At 41.7% G+C, this 19,164-nt stretch overlaps 1 protein-coding gene across 1 annotated transcript in view; it reads left to right on the top strand.

The window, feature by feature from the left end:
• Positions 1-19,164, top strand: part of PLD5 (phospholipase D family member 5) — a 224,403-nt gene that overhangs the window by 157,742 nt on the left and 47,497 nt on the right. Inside the window, exon 5 of the mRNA XM_037150881.2 lies at positions 18,190-18,317. Within this exon, the coding sequence (XP_037006776.1) occupies positions 18,190-18,317 (128 nt within the window). The remainder of the gene's footprint in view (positions 1-18,189; positions 18,318-19,164) is intronic.

Here is a 19,164-nt window from a genome sequence, read left to right on the forward strand (position 1 = left end):
AGACTCTCCTTAAACCACCTTTTCCCGCCTGAGCCTGCTCCCCATTCCAGCCCAGTCCTTATGGCCGAGTAAGTCCCCAGCAGGCACCGGGCATATGTGTTCAGTATGTGCCAACCCACCACTGTGGCTCAGCAAGCTGTCTGTTTGGCAGCCCCAGATGCCTCCTTTTCTCGTTTTCACTGTGTTGGGAGTCTGTTTAGTCACTGAGATGAAATTGCCTGAGAAGCCATTTCTTTAAAAATCACATGTATGTTGACCCCTTGCAAGGTGCAAGTTTTTCAAGTGGTTAAAGAGAGCAGTGAGGCCGAGACTCTTCCTATAATCACCAAAGAGTGAGATATACATTCAGCTGTGACTCGCTAGAAAACCTCTAGTTTAAGGGTAATAATAGGGTTCACTAAAAATCTCTTTTTTTCTAAATCAAAACATTCCCTATGAAACAAAGATAATCCATGTACATTTGCAATATAATTGTGGTTAATAATAGTTGCAACTAGTAGGTGTTGTTGTATATACTTTACCTGTATTCACTTTTAACCTTCTATCATTTCTAGGAGATAAATGCTGTTATTATTTCCACTTTCCAGATTAACTGAGTCATAAAAAGGTAAAATCATGTGCTGAATGAAGGCCCCATGGTTAGTGGGTGATAAAAGCTGTCTGTTATGCTAATTCTTGGCACCATGCCCCATGCATATAATTTTGGTCAATATTATTGGATCTTTGTAAATTATGCATTTAGCAGAGAACTTAGAAAATTGTAAAAAACATTCACCCTCTTCACTTTAGCTCCCTTGCCTTCAAAATTAAATGAAATGAAAAAAAAATAGTAAGAAATTTGATTGTGGTACCACTATGCACAAAATATAGCTATTTTATAAGACCTGTTTTGAAATTTGGCGAAGCATGGATGTTTGTTCTCAGCAACAGATGAGAGGAGTAAGGGCTGACATCTCGCCTGGCCCTAGGGAAAGGTGTCCATCATGATGGAGTAAGAGACTCAGGTTTCAATTCAAGCTCTGAATCATGAGCAGATCTCCATGTATCATTTTCAATCATCCATCTATTCATTCATTCTGTCTTTTAACAAATATTTATTGTGTCCTTACAATATACCACTGATGAGGCACTGATGGAAATAACTTGATCTGATTTGGACTTTCAAAAGATTTTTTTGGTTATTGTGTGGAGAATGGATTGGAGTGGAATTGAGGTAGGGAAACCAGTTAGTGGCCTGTTGAGTTATCCCCCAGGCAGGAGATAAAGGTGACCTGGGAAAATGAAGGTAGAAAATATAAGTATATTTTAGAGAGAGAGCTGGCAGTCTTTGATAAGGTATTGGCTGTGGGGGATGGGGTTAAGAGAAAGAAAGAAATCAAGGATTACCCCAGGGTTTTTGACTGAGCAGTTGATTGATTAGAAGATGCTATCATTTACTGAGTCCAGAAAGATAATAGGATAAATGGGCTGGCATTTGGGGGAAATAAAGAGCTTTATTTTGAGCATAGGAAACTCTGATTTGTGCTTATTAATGATACAGGTAGAGAGATTAATCTAGGTCTGACCCCCTCCTATGAGTCAAGCTCAAAGAAGGTATGATTTGGGGAACTGTCAGTATAGAGCTGGGATTTATAGCCACTGAGCCGAATGAGATTCTCACAGGAGGGAGTGAAGCTGTAGAAAGAGGCCCAGGACCAAGCCCAGGGGCTCTCTAACATTTAAAGGCTTTATAGAAATGGAGGAACTGGCCAGAGAGACAGAGGAGGAACATTGAGGCAAAAGGAGAAGAGGTTTGTCTTACTTTCCTGAGAAGTGAAGTCAGCTAAGAGCAGAGGAGGGGCCGTTGGACTTGGCGGCATAGTGTTCTTTGGTGAACTGAACAAGGGCCTCATCAGCCAGGTTGACGGGGGATTGAAAAATGATTGGTCAGGCGAACAGTTAGAGACCCGTATGGATGACTCATCACAGACGTTTTGCTCTGAAGGGAAACAAAGCAATGGAGAGGTAGCAATAGTGGGAGAGAGAAATCAAACTTAGTAGGGAAACGAAAACAATTGTCTCACCACGTTGATTGTCCATTAGAGGCTTGTGATCATAATTTTAAATTGAAATGCAGCACCACAATTGCGAGATTTTTCTCCAGCCACCTTGAGCTATTCTGAAAGTATAGGGAAAGCGAAAGTTTGAATTCACCAGAGTTTAAGATTTTCCTAGGAAAATGTTACAGAGCCCTGACTGTGGAATGCAAACTTGATCAGGAGGGAAGGAGCCGAAAGAGTCCTGTGATGGACATTGAAGAAGTGGTCAGGTCAGCGATTTGCAAACCTTAGCAAGGTCCCAGTGGGACCCTAATGCAAGCAAGCTGGGAGGAGAGAAGGCAGAGGTCAGAAACTGTGAGCCTCAGCCCTGGCTGGTGTGGTTCAGTGGATTGAGCGCCAGCCTGCAAACCAAGGGATCACTGGTTTGATTCCCTGACAGGGCATATGCCTGGGTTGCAGGGCCAGGTCCCCAGTAGGGGAAGCACGAGAGGCAACCACACATTGATATTTCTCTTCCTCCCTCTCTCCCTCCCTTGCCTTCCCTCTAAAAAAATAAAATAAAATAAAAGAGAAACTGCGAGCCTTAAAATCAAGTTTAAATGTACATTTACTGGTAATAACAAAGTCCAGGATGCTATGGGAATGGACTACAAAGGAAAAAAGGAGAAAATGATCAGTTGAGGTGTAAAGACAAAGTAGCTAAGTAGCTGGAGTGTTGAGTTACCCATGTGGTTGATTTAATCAGTGATGATATTACAGGGGTGGTGGTGAGCCATAGAGAAAGCAATTAACTAGAGCCTTGAATGATAGAGAAGCAGAAGGTCGAGCAAGGGGTAGTGATGGGGAATACAGCCAGAAGGCATGAATTTTAATGTAGCTTGGGATTGTGAAAGATGAAGGAAACATAGTTTGGAAGTGACAAAAGAGATTAGAGTGAACTCTTCCTCTACTTCTAGCCCCGAGGTACTGGAAGTGTAAGACATAAAACAGCCTCCTGATAAGGGGATTGCAAATGAATTAGTGACTTTAGAATCACTGAGAAGGACTCTCATAGAATACCTTGTTTCAGACTAATTGTCCTGCGGAGAAAATACAGTCACATGAAAAAGAGCTATTTGAATGTATCAGGAGCAATTAAGCCATCAGGTCCTTGTGGGGCCGAGATCTGATAGAAGGAAAATTCATTCGTTTGAGCCCGTATTCACTACCAACTTTCCTTGTGAGGCATTTGTCCATAACACCCAGGGAATAGAGGTCAAACAGAGAGCAGACTCCTGTCCTCTGCCTAAGAGTCACTGGACCGAGGAGACAAAAATGGGAATTTTTTTAAATGCAAAGTCTATCATTCAATCAGAAATGACCAGGCATGCACAGGCCTAGCGACAACTAACTGAGATCCAAGCAGAAAGAGTGGATGTAAGAAGCAAATCAACAGGGATCCAGATACCGGAGGGGACTGTGATGTCACTGTAGTTAGTGTGTTCGGGGGAACAGATTGATGGGATGGAGAATCTCTCCAGAGAACTAGAGTCTTAAGAAATCAAATGGAAGACCTGGGACTGAGACACATGAAGGCCACAGTGTAAAATTTCCTAGTAAGGTTTACTGCAAATTAGACATGATGGAAGAGAAGGTTGGTGAGTGGTCGGCCAGTGGGACATACCCACAGAGGTGTATCACAGAGGGGGAAAAATGAAAAATACAGAAAAGAGCAAAAGGAAGATATGGAACATGGTTAAGGCGTCTACCACCGGATCGCGGGCATGCAAGGAGTAGAGGAAAGGGAGAATGAAATGAATATTTGAAGAGGTACTACCCAGAACTTTCAAAACTAACAAAAGACACCAAGGCATTCTACAAATACCAAGAACGATAAGTACAGAGGTCAATATACCTAACCATGTTATGGGAAAACCAATGGAAGCCAATGATGAAGGGCAAAAGCTTTTCAAAACACTGGGTGAGAAAGGACATATGACAGCCAAAGAAAAAACAACAAAACTGGTAGGTGTCTTTCCAACAGAACTTATGGGCCCTGAAGACACCATGGTGACACCTGGGAAATGCTGGAAGAAAAGAATTGCTACCCTCAAATTCTATACCCAGCAACCATGACCTTCAAAACCAAAGGCAGAGTAGAGGTATTTTTATACAAGTGGAAATTCAAAGAAGTTATTTGCAGAAGACTTTTTTTTTAAATAGGGGTAATTTTTTAGTTAAAAGGAAAATTATTCTAGATGTCAGCGAAGGGAGAAGGAGGAATGAAAACATCAGTAAGGATAAATATGTGGGCAAGTGAAAGTGGATGTCGACCATATAAAACAATAGTCATGTCTTCTGGGGATTAAAGTACATGTAGAATTAACAACACAAAAAGTAAGAGGGAATGAATGGAATTAAAACATGCAGGGTCTTTGCATGGTCCAGGATGTTGCAGAATTATCAGTCTAAGGTGATCTCCAGGGTATTAAGGAAACAGTTTACAGAGCAGGTTGGATAAATTGAAAACTAATTGCGAGATGATGTTTTAAATCCAAATAGATTAATAATTATACTAAATGTAAATTGTCTAAATTCTCCTACTAAAAGACAAAACTCATCAGGATATATTATTTATATACAATTATTTATATATAAATTATATATATATATATATATATATATATAGCTTATAAGACACCCACTTTGTATATTAAGACAGAGAGTATGACAGCAAAAGGAATGGAAAATATCTTACATGTAATATTAACCAAAGGAAAATTAATAAAACTCCACTAACTACAAAATGGACTTTTCATACAAGAAGAATTATCACAGATAAAGATGGCTATTTCATAACGATCAAGAAGTCAATACAATGGGAAGATATAACTCTGCTAATTTTTATGTAGACCCAAAAACAGCCCCAAGCGATAGAAACAGAAAACTGGCACAAGGAAAAGGAGGTGAGTTTATAATCCTGAAGATTTGAACACAACCCTTAAGTAACGAATTGTACAACCATATAAAAAAATGAGTACAGATAGGGCGATTTGAACAGTTAATAAACTCGACCTGCATAGCCTATGTAGAACACGACAACTTATAAGTGCAGAATACGCATTCTTTTCAAGTGGAATGCAATGGGATTTTTGTCTAAAGAGACTGAATGCTGAGTCACAGAGTAAATCTTTTAACACATCTCAGAACATTTGATTCCTATGGACTATGTTCTTTGGCTACAGTGAAATTAAGTTAGAAATGAGTAACAAAAAATAAGTAGAAAATTTCTATGGCTGGGAAAGAAGCATTTTATGATTTATTCCAAGTAATGATGGGTCAACAACAAAAAACATTGAAGATAAGCAACCTGAAAAATTCTATCACAATAATATATCAAAATATGTAGAATGCAGATAAGTAGTGCATAGAAGGAAAATTATAGTCTTAAGTGCATGTTTTGGAAAAGCTGAAAAGCAGTCACTTAAGCCTCCATTTGAAAAAAATCTCCTTGTAGGGCCTGGGCCCCTGAAATCATGTTTCACGACTGTTGTTCCAGAACATTTATGGCATGTGAGTAAATTCCATTTCTGTCTCTGATAAAATTCAATTGCTTTGTTTTAAAAAAGGTAATTAATTTGAAGGGGAGGGGCTTTGTGTGCAGTTTTCACACCATGTGAACATGAAGTTTTTCATGGTGTGTTAAAAATTTTTAACCCCAAGCAAGTAAAAAGGACAAGCTATGAAACATAAGAGCAACACTTAATGAAATGAAAAACACAACACGGAGAAACTCAACAAAACCAAAAGTTGATTTTTGAGAAGATTAATAATTTTATAAATTACTGAGGAAAGTGGTCAAGAGAAGAAGGGAGAAAACAAAACCCAGCAGTGTGGGGAATGAGAAAATCATCCTGCAGATTTTAGAGACATCAGAGCCATCGTAAGAGGACGTTACAAGCAACTGTGTCCCAATCAATTTGAAAACTTACATGAAATAGCCGAACACCTGGAAAACTACCTAATAAACCGACACGGGAAGTACAGGAAAACGGAGCGCTCTCTCATGGAGGAGTTGTAGGCATTAGAGGATAATTTATGCAAAGCCCTCAGCACTGGTCCTGACATGTATCCAGCTCTTGATGAATGACTATTACTATTAGAATAATCATAGATGGAAGGGACAAGGTTGCGGGATCCGGTGAGGAAATGATTAACAGTTCACTGGAGTCACAGACCACTGGCCTCCTTCTGTGAGTGTCCGGGGGATGGTGTGAGAAACAGCCATGTGGGACTTAGAGGTCAAAACAGAGGCCCCCTGCACAGAGTAGAAGTGGGGGCAGGAGGTTGCAGGGTTGGTGCCCAGCAGTGACAAGTAAGAATGTCACAGTGCAGGGGCACTTATCATGTTCTCTGTGCGTTAAGAATGTCACACTGACATGAAAAATACACCAGGAGCAGTCTTGGGATGAATGGAATAAATATAAAGGAAGGCTTTGTGTGACATTTATATTATAGTTCTAACATGAAAGCCTATTCATTTGTTCTCATAATAACTTTGGAAATTATGAAATATAGCTACCTTCACTCACAGCTTAAAAATATTCTTCTGATGTTTCAAGGGCACCTTTCCCTTGAATTTAAAAAGTATGTGATGTATGAAAGGCTTATGTTCTTAACATACAAAGGCCTTCTCCTACTCACTAGAAAAGAGGAGCAATTAACTTTTTAAAAAATGAGATCAGGACGTGGAGAGAAAACTCCCAGGAACAAATAGTTATAACATATCCACGTAAAGCACATATACAACAGGATTCTCAACTGCCATCACATGTAAAGAAGTACACATTCAACTGACAAACAGACACAATTCTTTACCTGCCAGGTGTGGATTTACTTGGTTTGGGGCAACGTATCCCCTCTGGGCTTTTGTTTCCTCACTTATACTATGTATCTATGGCTAGAGAAAAAGAGAACGGGGAGCTGGATGGACAGACAGGATGATAAACACTTAATAGGGTGTAATGGGTGTATGTGTGTGTGTGATGTTTGTACAGCAACTGATTTCTTCTTCAGGGCCCTCCCTGATATTCCTAGTACTTGCAGAGGCCTAGAGATACATCATCGGAAATAAATAATTTGGGGGCCTGTGTATCCACACAGGTATGTAAGTGAGTTAGTGGACTGGCAGGGGCTGGGGAAGCCGGCACCTGAAGCCCCTGAGCGTACTTATACCCAAGTGCACCCTTGGGACAGCCGGGCCCTGCTTGGAATTCTTTTTCCCACAGAGCTGAATTCCACAGTTTGCTCACCGTGGGCAACACAGTGACAGCTTCTAGTCTGTCACCATATTGTCATCTCGGCACACCCAAATAACCAGGCTGTCAAATTCAGGAAGTTACCTGTGAGCTTCTCTCTAATAAGATTTGAGAAAGATCCTTTGTCAGCTAGAGATGACAGTTGGTACAAGAAAAGAACATTGTGTCCCGGTATTTTGCTAGTCGTCTTTCATCTTTAGGTTGTTGGATTGAATAGAAGTCTAGGGACTCTTTAAGATCTTATAACTTTTGGGACTCTAAAGAGGAAATCAGCAGGGTTTAAAATGTAATATTTTTCAATATGACAAAAACGTGACCTCAGATTTCTGCGTTTCTGTGGGCTGCTTTCCTGACATCATGTAACTGCCACCAACGCTATTGGCGTGTCTGCCCAGCAGCGTCAGAAGAAAACCCAAACCTTTGTGTGAAATTTGGTAAAGTTTACATTTTGTGAGGCTACCCTCTAATTCCTGCCTTGGTCTAAAGTAGTGCCCTCGTACATCCTCTTTCTTCCCCTTTCTGATGAAATCGACTGCAAATTCATTACTAAAATATATCAGTGCAAACCATACTTGCCTGAATTGCCTCTGTATGGCCCTTACCGTGTTATGATTATACTTTTTATAATTATAACACGTTCCCTTCCCAGCTCTGATCCTTGTGTCTCTGATCGAGCTGAGATCGAACTTAACACAGGTAGTGAGCCGCTCCAGAAAGTCAACATCTATTGATATAATGAGGAAGGAAAATTAAAGATTTTTCCTTAATGTTCTTTCTTTGCCACAGATGATTCTTACTCTTCTTCCCAAATTCTCTTCCACCTTCTTCTGTTTCATCAGCTAGTCCTTTCCACCCCATGACCTTCACCTTCACTTTGGAAGTTCTTTAGTTTACTTGGGGAACACTTTCTTGCTCTCCTTAAGCCAGAGACGTTCCATTCTCTCTGCCTTTGGACCTAAAACTCCCCAACCTTCACTGTATATTCATCTTCAGCCTCTGAATAGCTGTGTCTGCTAGGGAGGAGAAAACACCCACCAGTCCCCCTTACCTGAACGAAAAAGAGACCATCTAAATTACATATCAAAGCACCAATTCAATCCCAAGGTCATTACGTTTACTTTTAAATGATCCTCAGGTCATTAACTGCTCAGACTGTGGCTTTGAAGCGCAGCTGTTGAAGCAGCTGAATACTAGAAATCATTAAAAATGTTTGGGGGAACAGTGGGGATGGGAATTGAATCCAGCAGTAGAGTGACGAGCAGGAGGAGGTGAGGTGTGGAGGCTGCCTTGATGCGGGGAAGACGGCAGGTGTTCCAAGGTTTGTCCGGGGTGTACTGCCAGTATGTGGTGGCCAGTGGAGGGATCTGGGAGTTAGGGCAGTGGAAACATCTCCAAGGACACGAGAGTTCTGGCCACTTGCCATGTGCAGTGTAAGATAAAAGCTTGACAGCCAACAGGGAAAACCCTAAAGATGTTGGTGGTTGTTAATAATCCCCCAACTCAGACACCAGTAGTAATAACAATGCTGAGCATTTATGGAGTATTAAGTGCCAGTTATTATCTCTGCTGTTTTTTTCCACAACTTTAAGAAAACTATTATCATTAACATCTTGCAGATGTGGCTCTAAGAGTTGAAGTGACTGTTCATGGTGACAAGTTAGTGAGGCGTAGGTGTGCAGATTGTCTGACCAAAAAAGACCCTGCATTTCAGTAGCCCCTGCCGCTGATTCAGGCGGCTTCAGTAGCCTGTTGTGAGACTGTGGTTCTGCTCCACACTTTGTACTTGGTCTTATGTAAAATTATGATGATAACCAGAGTCGTTACAAGTGTTACAACCATTTCCCTGGCCCCGTAAGTGAGGGCAAAGTCTTCAAAGACTGGGTCAGCTGCCTCAGGCATTCTGGGGCATTGAGTCCACATAGAGAGAGCACCATGGGATGGTCATCACGTGGCTAAGCAGGACAGCAAGGTCGCACAGGGACCTCATGTCCTAGGTGTATAGCTGGGGCCAAGCACCTGTTCCCACAGCCACACAGCAGCTGGAAACAGCAGACGGGCCCCTGCCTGCCTCCTGCCCTGTGGCTCCAGCCGCTCCGCCCACAGGGCAGGAGAAAGCCTTACAGGGCCTCCCTCCGCAGTCACGGGGCAGGCATTTGAGGGTGGGTGTGAAAGTGAGGCAGCGAACTGATAACCCGCACCGATGCCTTCTTTCCCCTGCCGACCACAGAAAATGTCTGTATGCACCTGTTTCATGAGGTCCCTCGACTCTGACATAACATAGAAATCAACCCAGATGCCAGCACGCCGAGCAGGTGAACTCACGGGAACTCAGGAGACTTAGTGGAAGACAGGGTTGACTGTAAAAAGCAGTGAAAAGAAACTCTCTGATTTCTGTGATAATTTGAGATATAATGAAATTCATTACTATCGTATTTGGAATGAATGACAACATTGTGATATTTTTCTCAAAGAGGAAGAATAAGTGTTGAAACTGTTCTCAAAACAACAGAGGTGCTGGGCGTTTGGGGTAAGGCGTGTCGCTAAGTCCTGTCAAAGTATCCAGTTTCCCTTTGTTGTGACTTCTGCTTGGAATGGAACCAGAGTTTCAGCTTTATATAACCTTATCTCCCACGTATAAATTAGAGAATTTTTTCTTCTAGTTTATTTCCTTTGTGTGGCTGGATCCTCCAGTCACCTATTGTGTCTGCTCGGAATTCATGCTGGAAACTCCGCTGACTTCCTTCCAGGGGTGTAAACGTGGGATAAACGGCGCCTTGTTTTCTTAAACCATTGCATTTTTTTCAATTCTTAATATATTCTCTTTTACTCCAAACTTCTAACTTCTAAATAATCCTTGGTTTCACTTTATGAGCTATTTTAGTGATTTCTGACTCATCAGTTGACAAAGGGAGGAAATACTGAAATACAAAAAATTCAGGGGGCTTTTCTGGAGCATTTCGATTGTATTTCAACTATAATGTTCTATCATCCAGGGGTGTCCAACCTTCTGGTGTCTCTGGGCCACACTGGAAGAAGTTGCCTTGGGCCACACATTAAATACATTGGGACACATAATCACACACAAAAAATCTCATGTTTTAAGCAAACTTAAGATTTTGTGTTGGGCCGCATTCATAGCCATCCCGGGCTGCATATGGCCCACGGGCCGTGGGTGGGACACCCCCGGGTAGTTATTCACAGAGAGAAAGAGAGACTGGGGTGGGGGAGCTTAGGGTAAACAGAGTAATGTGGGTTTTGACAAGAAAGCAAACTCCTCCAAAGATACTGGGTCCCCCTCCTCCGTGTCCCCGCCACAGCACTGGGTTCCGACAGGTCGCCTCCTTCCACTGAGCCCTGGAACCAAAGCCAAAGCGTCCAGAGAGCTCCTCATTCCCCACTCCTTATCTTGGTGCCTGTAGGAACAGCGGTGACACCTCAGCAGGGACAGCGGGAGACAGGAGGTCATAACATGTGCTCTGGCTGTCAGCCTCCCAGACCCTGCATTTTGGTGCAACTGATGAGCCGCTGTAGGTCATGTGTTTGCTTCCATGTTTCCGGTGTGTCATTTAGTCTTTTTAGGTGTAACCGACGAAGTATAATTGATGCAAATTTTGGAGTTTTCTTTTTTAAGCCTAGTGGTTTCTTAAAGCAACCATTCCTGTAGAAAGCTGAACCGCTGGACTCTGAGGCAATAAACCAAAGCATAGCATTTCCTGAGAAGCAGAATATTCTAATTCTAATAAAAATGTGTGGGAGACAGGAGACAGCTCCTCACAACTACATTTGTGAGTCTGAACCCAGACTGAAAGCAGAGTGTCAAAGGCAACCTGTGAAACATTTGCAGCAGTTTTGACAATGTGTGAATAGATACGTTAAAACTAAAACTGACGTGTGCCCTAAGACACATTTTTCCGCCCACAACTGGAACATGTCATTGATTATCTTGAAGTTTTTCTGAATAGCACTCATGGGACAGTTTGAAAGCAGAGCTGTGTCATGACGAGTGATTTTCACCCTCTGCTGTTCCCTTTCACCTTCAAGCCAATGGGTTCCAAAAATGTTGCTCATTAAGTTGATGAAACCATACTGGTTTTATTAAAGCTCCCAAAAACGGGTTAACTATGACCTTTTTCGTTGCTTACACCAATCAATATATTCAGAAGAGGAAGCCTTTGATGGATGAGACAGATTCCTGCTGCAAACTTTGCTTTCAGGAAACATCTGAAAGCCTTTTCAGAAATCTATAATTATTGATGCCGATGCATTTTTGTACACACTCGAGGCTCATTAATACTCTGTTTAGAAGCTGGTGATAAACTCTTTTTTATCATGCTCTTAGGAACACATGCACATGTGATAAAATATTTAAGACAAGACAATGGTCGCATCGGAGCAAAGTGGTGGGGTGTGGGGTGAAGCAGAGCCCCTCAAGAAACTTGAACACAGGATTTCGAACTCTTGGGACTGTCGGCGTTTGGGCAGGCTTAGTCTTTGTTGTGGGGGCCATCCGTTGTATTAGCAGCATCCTTGAACTCCGCCCACTGGATGTGAATAGCACTCCTGTCAACCAAAAAACGTCTCCAGATATGACCCCGTGTCCCCTGGGGAGAGGGGGCAGAACTGCCAGATTGGGAAGCGCCACTTTAATGAGATGGTGAAGGTGCTAGTTCTTAGTAAGATCAAAGGCTCACAGACATCTGTGTGTAGATGGTGCTTCCTAATGGAATGTACTTGTAATTTACATATGTACTTGTAATTAACATATGTTCTCTCGAATCTATAAATGTTAGATCATAAAATATATTAAAGCTGCTGATAATATGCTTTCAGCAGGTAACCTTTTGAAAATAAACTTGGGGGTGGGATTTGTTTGATTTTCATCATGATGGTCCACAGGGATGATGGGACTTTATTTTTCACTTTTTAACTACCAGGTTCTGGTGTGTTTCTTTTTGTGTCATTATAATGAGTATTTTGACAGGGTGTTTATTTGAAGTCTTCAAATTTTGAAACATTCAATTGTGTACTTTGTGCAACTTGCTAAAAATTGCATGAGCTCTTCAGGCTAGAACTGAATATTTTCAGTCAAATATTGAAAATATATGTGTATATATATAAAGATCGTGGAACTTCTAGAATTATGTGTGCACAAAATAAAGTACAAAATTAGCTGATTAGTACCATAAAAGTAACAGTGAAGAACCCCCTCTGAAAGCAGCTTAAGTAACAAGAAAGTCATTGTAAAGCTTTAGAGGAGGTCAAGGTCCCCAGTGAATTGGTCTAAGGGGATGGACAGCCATGGACCCCACCCCACCACTGCCTCATTCTCCATCCACCCTCTTGGGAGGACGATGTCTTCTGTCTCTTCTCTTCATACACCTGCTTCTCTCTCACTTGCTCTTGCTCTTTCTCTCAAGCTTGCCTTCTCCTTGTGCTGTTAAGGGGCATGTATGAGATGGTGGCCACTTAATTTGGAAGTTTGGATTCGCAGACAATAAAGACCCCAAGTCAAAGGCGAATAGTTAAGCACTCTATTAAGGGAGAGCAAAAAGAAAAGCAAGAATCAAGAGTATTCATCACCAGACGGGAAATCACCTCAACACAGACACTGGGGAATCCCAAGAGGCAGCAATGGTCAGGGTTCGTCTGGGAACAGTTCCAAGGGGAGCGTCCTTCCCTCAGGTGGGACCCCAAAGTCTCACTTTGGGGGCTATGATTAAATATGTTTCAGACAAAAGTGGCTACATGCCAAGGGTCTAGTGTGATTTTGAATCGATTCTCCCAAGGGCACAGCTAAAGATCAAAAGGTACTCATCTCCCCGGAAGCAGGGCCAGTTCTCCCGGGGGATGGTGCTGTATTTGGCTTTCCCAGTGAAGGTCACAGCTCTGGCATGAACAGGGAGGGTCCTCAGAACCCCTTTAACCCTTCACTCCTCCGGACCGGGGCAGTCGTATTCATACACAGCGTGACTCTTCAGCACAGCCTCTGTTAACAAACTTACCTGGTGCCCCAATATCTAAATCCCCCAAAGGGGAAACTTCATTGGTTTAGCTTAGGTCAGGTGTCTACATTTAGTTCATCAGCTGTGGCCAAATAGAGACTAAATAGATTAACTTTATACCTAGATGGTCCCCCGTGGCTCAGGTGGGTGCACCTTGCACTCTGAGAAGAGGGTGTTGACCAGGGAGAAATGGTGAACACCTAAACTATATATAACATTAGCTAACAAAAATACCCTCTGAAGCTTTTGTTACTCTCCTGGCAGAGACAGAAGGAACGAGAACTGTAAATATATCTGGATTACATAGGTAGAATTAAGCTCTTCTTATCTACATTGGAATTAAAATTAAATTCTTTAACCAAATGTCTCCTGAGTTGCTCATTTCCCCCTGAGTTAGCCTCCTGGTGGGCAAGGGTCTGTGAACATCCCAATGTTAATCTTCAGAATCTCCACCATTCACTCCAGTTGCCAACAGTGTTTTCATATTAATCTAGGGAGGTCACCATTTCTGGAGCCTCACAGTGGAAATGATAAATAATAAAGTAACTACCATTCTTTTCATTTTTTATTTATTTTATTTTTTTTAAACATTATTCACTTTTCTTTTTTTTTAAGATTTTATTTATTTATCTTTAGAGGGGAAGGGAAGGAGAGAGGGAGAGAAACATCAATGTATGGTTGCCTTTCATGCATCCCCTGCTGGGAACTGGCCTGCAGGGAACTGGCCTGCAGGGAACTGGCCTGCAGGGAACCGGCCTGCAACCCCTGTATGTGCCCTGACTGGGAATCAAACCGCAATTGTCTGATTTTCAGGCCTGCACTCAATCCACTGAGCTACACCAGCCAGGGCCCACTCTTTTTATTTTTTATTAGCTTTGTGTGCTTAAGTTGATGATAAAGAAAAAGAATCACAAACATAATCACATCCTAAAATTAGCACGGTAGGCACAGATGATGGAAGGACGGTCCCTGGGGCTGCCGCGTTGTAGGAAAGTGGGTGTGGCTTGGAGCTCCACCCATATCCTATCATCTCTATCTGCATCACGCATGAGGAGCAACCCTGAAATCGGCCTAGAAAGCAAATATCAGTGTTCCTGCAAAAAGTATAGCTAAAGGTGAGACGGTTATTAATTCCACCAAATGGGACCTGAGACAGATGATACGCTGGCTTGATGCCGGCAATTCTTCCTAGAGGACAGCTCCACAGAATGAATATACGGGTGACTTGTTTCTCCAACGTCGTAACATGAATTTCCAATTCATTGTCAGGGTACACATTTTTTTGTTTGTTTGTTTTTTAATTTATATTTTATTGATTATGCCATTACAGTTGTTCTATTCCCCCCTTCATTCCCCTCCACCCCCACCCCTACCATTGTCCACCTTTAGTTTATGACCATGTGTCTCAAGTACACATTTTTTAAAAATAATTTTTAATTCATAAATAACTTTTTCGTTACCATTTTCATTTTCCCTATGAAATTGCAATGGGGTAGTCTTTTTGTTGAAATCACGTAAGTACGGAACAAAGTCACAATGTTATCTGGTTAATACCATAAGAGTAACTTGGAAAAGAAAAATAATGTCTCTGAAACCGGGAGCATTTTCCATTAAATTTCAACAGAGCATCTCTGTTAGAATTCAAGGGAGTCGTCACAGTGATTGGGAGTTCCTGATTTGTAATGCTTTACTCCCCAAGAAGGATGTAAAACGTGGGGATTGCCCACACATGCTCTATCTTTTTTTAAGTGTATGTTATTGAGTGTGCTGTTACAGTTATTCCATTTTTTCCCTCTCGTTTATTCCTCTCCACCCTGCACCCCCCCACAAGCATTCCCCCACTTAGTTCATGTCCATATGCCATGCATGTAAGTTCTTTTACTTCCCCATTTCCCATACTATTCTTAACCTTCCCCTCTGTTTTGTACCTACCAGTTATGCTACTTATTCCCTGTACCTTTTCCGCCATTCTCCCCACTCCCTCTCCCTGCTGATAACCCTCCATGTGATCTCCATTTCTGTGATTCTCTTTCTGTTTTAGTTCACTCAGTTTTTGTTTTACTTTTTGTTTTTAGGTTCAGTGGTGATAGTTGTGAGTTTGTTGTCATTCTACTGTTTATATTTTTTATCTTCTTTTTCTTACATAAGCCCCTTTAATATTTCATATAATAAGGGCTTGGTGATGATGAACTCCTTTAACTTGACCTTATCTGGGAAGCACTTCATCTTGATTAGCAACCAACTGAGACCCGACTACCCACCACCACGGCAGCACATCTGTTAGCTTTCCAGAAGATTTAATCAGAGCTTCCTAGACATCATGAGTGTGTTTTATAAAGCAATCATAGAGACAAGTCCACACTCAGATTTTTCCCTTTTGGCACCTGAAAACATTAGTTTGAATTGGTAATAGTCCTATTAACCATCAGCTAATCAAACAGATGATCGGGCTGAAACAGGAGCATCTGCAGGGACCAGACCTCCTACCACCTCCAGTCCTGGGCAGCCACCCGCCAGGGGTCCCCATGAGCCCTCGTTGCTGTGATTTGTGCCTCCTCGCCCCTGCCCCCAGCATCTGGGGGCGTCTGCACCCTGGGTTCCAGGCTGCAAACAGAGAGGCTGGCACAAGATTCTTTTCTGTGAAAAAATGAAATCTAGGAAAATGAAAACTGGTTAATCAAACTTAACTAAACACATTTTCAAAGCTGTTGAAAAAATGTATTCATTTTGAATTAAGCTCTTTTTTAAAGATATTTTGTAATTGTATAAGTCTATAATATTTAATATTCACATAAAAATATGTGGGACTCTGCTGATTAGCATTCTAGCATAATACTAGGAAGTAAACTGAAATTTAGTTTGTGCGGATAATACTACTACTGCAGTAAGAAGTGCATTTAAAAAAAGAGGAATATTAAAGGCTTTTCGTAGTTACGTTGTATAGTCAGAAACATTAGATTTTAGATTTAACCATGTCTTTATAAACCATTTTAAAAAAAACAGTAGAATCAGGATAGCGTCTGTCACTAACCAACAAAGATATTTTAAAATAAATTATTTTAAGTAAAATATTGAATAATATCTCGTAATAACCAGAGGGACATGTTGAATATGACTAAATGCATATCTGTCCAGGTATAAATTAAGATAAAAGCATATGTCTTTAGAGATAGCTGGAGAATAAATTAAAAAATAGATCATTCTTAATTGGGAAGTGATATTATACAAACCATCGGCAGAAAAATAGTTTTCCAGATGTACCATCAGATATTTTCAGCTGATTATTTTACCGCATCCAGTAGTTCGTTAGGGGCTAAGATGGGAATATAAAACGTACCGTGGGGGTTACTGTTACCTAGATACCTTGGCATGGAACACACAGAGATGTTCAGTAATGGGAGGTACCTGGGGTCCGCACCTGTTCTTTGGGTGTTACTATCTAGGATGGCTGGAGGCTGAGCGACATGCCCCTTCACTTCTAGAATAAAGAACTGAATCCAGCCCTAGCTGGTGTAGCTCAGTGGACTGGGTGCAGGCCTGAGAACCAGAGGATCATGGTTCAATTCCTGGTGAGGGCACATGCCTGGGTTGCAGGCCAGTTCTTAGCAGAGGATGCACGAGATGCAGCCATACATTGATATTTCTCTCCCTCTCTCTTTCCCTTCCCCTCTAAAGAGAAATAAATAAAATAAAATAAAGACTTGATTAAAAAAAAAAAAAAGAACTTGCTCTACCCATGAGAAAATCTGCCCAGATGCTCGCAGGCTGGCCCTCGGTCCTCTCCCAACGCCATAGGCTCTTTGGGTTCCTGCCACAGGAGTGCAGAAGCGCACTTCACATTTTCTCAGGAGTCCCGGGTCAAGTGTCCAGTGTAAATCAGTCCTTTCCGGTATCCCAGAGTGTACCCTTATGCGTACAGTGTCTTCGTCTGGTCATGAAGATTCCGGCAGTAAGTGGGCCACCTGCGTACACCCTCTTCATCAGTGTCGAGTGTCCAGGACAGAATGTGTAAGCTTGGTTCATCAAATGTGGGTCTCTAGTTTTAAAGAAATGGGCCTTTAGCAGAAATGTGTATTTAAATGGTTTTGTACTCAATGGACCATAGACTTGTACACTTGAAACCTATATAATCAAAATGTCACCCCAATAAATGTAAGTTTGAAAAATGTTTAAAGAGAAAAGAGGACAGAAGTTGTAAGTATGTAGCCCTGAGGCTTGACAAATGATTATGACACATTGCACTTGGAATAGTTGGTTATAGTCAGCTCTTAAAAGGCTTTTTAAAAAGAATTGTATAATAGTCTGAGTGACCTAGTTAACCATTTTAGGTTGTATGTTAAGACTTGAGTTGTTACTGCTTAAATTAAGAACTATCCAGTAAAGAAAAGTGAGGAAGAGGCTGTATCAAAATTAAATAATGAAGAGGAAACATGAAGACAAGTAAAAGGTGAAAATGTATAGAAGGTATAAGGTGGTCATTTTCATGTGGAGGAGAGCCGTAACACCAAACAGGACTGATAATTTTGTTGATTGCAAAACTCTATGAAAATTGTTCTGAAAAACAAAGAAAGAGCATGGTACACTCAATTCTCATCTGGATGTGAGTCAGATCCGACCCTTGTCGCTAAGCAGAGCCCTCTCTCCTACCTGCAGGAAAATGCTTCTTATTCTTTTTTTCCCTTTGTATTCTTCTTTCTGAGAACAAATAACTCCTCAAGGGTCTTCTGCGCACCAAACTAATGTAAATATTTGCCTTTCCTGAACTGTGATCAATGCAAACCATGAGTATTGGGGCTGGTCGGTGACGGATTGCTAGCTCAGGGCCTTGACGGGATGTCCTTGAACTCCTAGGAGCCGAGGTGACCTACATGAACATGACCGCCTACAACAAGGGCCGGCTGCAGTCCTCCTTCTGGATTGTGGACAAACAGCACGTTTACATCGGCAGTGCTGGCTTGGACTGGCGCTCTCTGGGACAGGTAATCTTTCTGCATTATATTAACTCAAAAGTTCTGTCGGCATCGAAACTCCCACATCCATAAAGCACTCAGTCACATCTGCTGTGGCGAAGGGAAGGAGACGCTTGTGCACGATCATTGAACATGCCATTAGCTCCCCTGGGTCTGTGAGTCAGCTGCAACCCACTGGAGACCTCTTCCATCAACACCCACCCCTTCTCCTCCTCACCACGCTGAGCACAAATGCCATCTCCTACCTTGCCCACCCCTTTCCCGTAGTTCTCCACAGTTGGGATCGTGTCATTATGCTTAGTCATTTCCCTTAAATCAGCCTCCCATTCAACAATGCTGGACTCTGTGGGATTTTTCTTGGTCGACCTCAGTATGAGAAAATATTGCACAGTGGGAACCTTGCATTGGAACAGATTTTAATTTGAGCAAAGTTGTGTGTGAAGCTAACAATTACATGAAGCATTATAATACATTCCCCAAGGGTCAAATTCAACCTAAATCATCAGCCTTATATATTTGGTGACATTTTCTAGTGAAATCAGGTTCTTGCCTTCAGTCTATGGCAGATAGAAGAAATAATAAAATATCACTAACAGCTTCAGGGGATCAAGGGGGATCGCTTTATATTAGGCATTCTTCTAAGCAATTAAAGAGTATGAACTCATTTCATTTGCATAATAAGCCTTCATTGTAAATACTATCATCCCTTTATTTTACAAAAGACAGAAGCTAAGACACAAATAAGCAACTTACCCAAGGTCACCTTCCAAGGAAAGGCAAAGCTAAATTCATACTCAGTAAATCTAGCTCCAAACCCCTCCCTCTTACGTCACTGCCAATAATTTTTTTAATTAGT

The sequence above is a fragment of the Artibeus jamaicensis genome, unplaced genomic scaffold (genome assembly GCF_021234435.1).
Source record: "Artibeus jamaicensis isolate MK-2021 breed Jamaican fruit bat unplaced genomic scaffold, CSHL_Jam_final scaffold_754, whole genome shotgun sequence".
NCBI classification, from domain to species: Eukaryota; Metazoa; Chordata; class Mammalia; order Chiroptera; family Phyllostomidae; genus Artibeus; species Artibeus jamaicensis.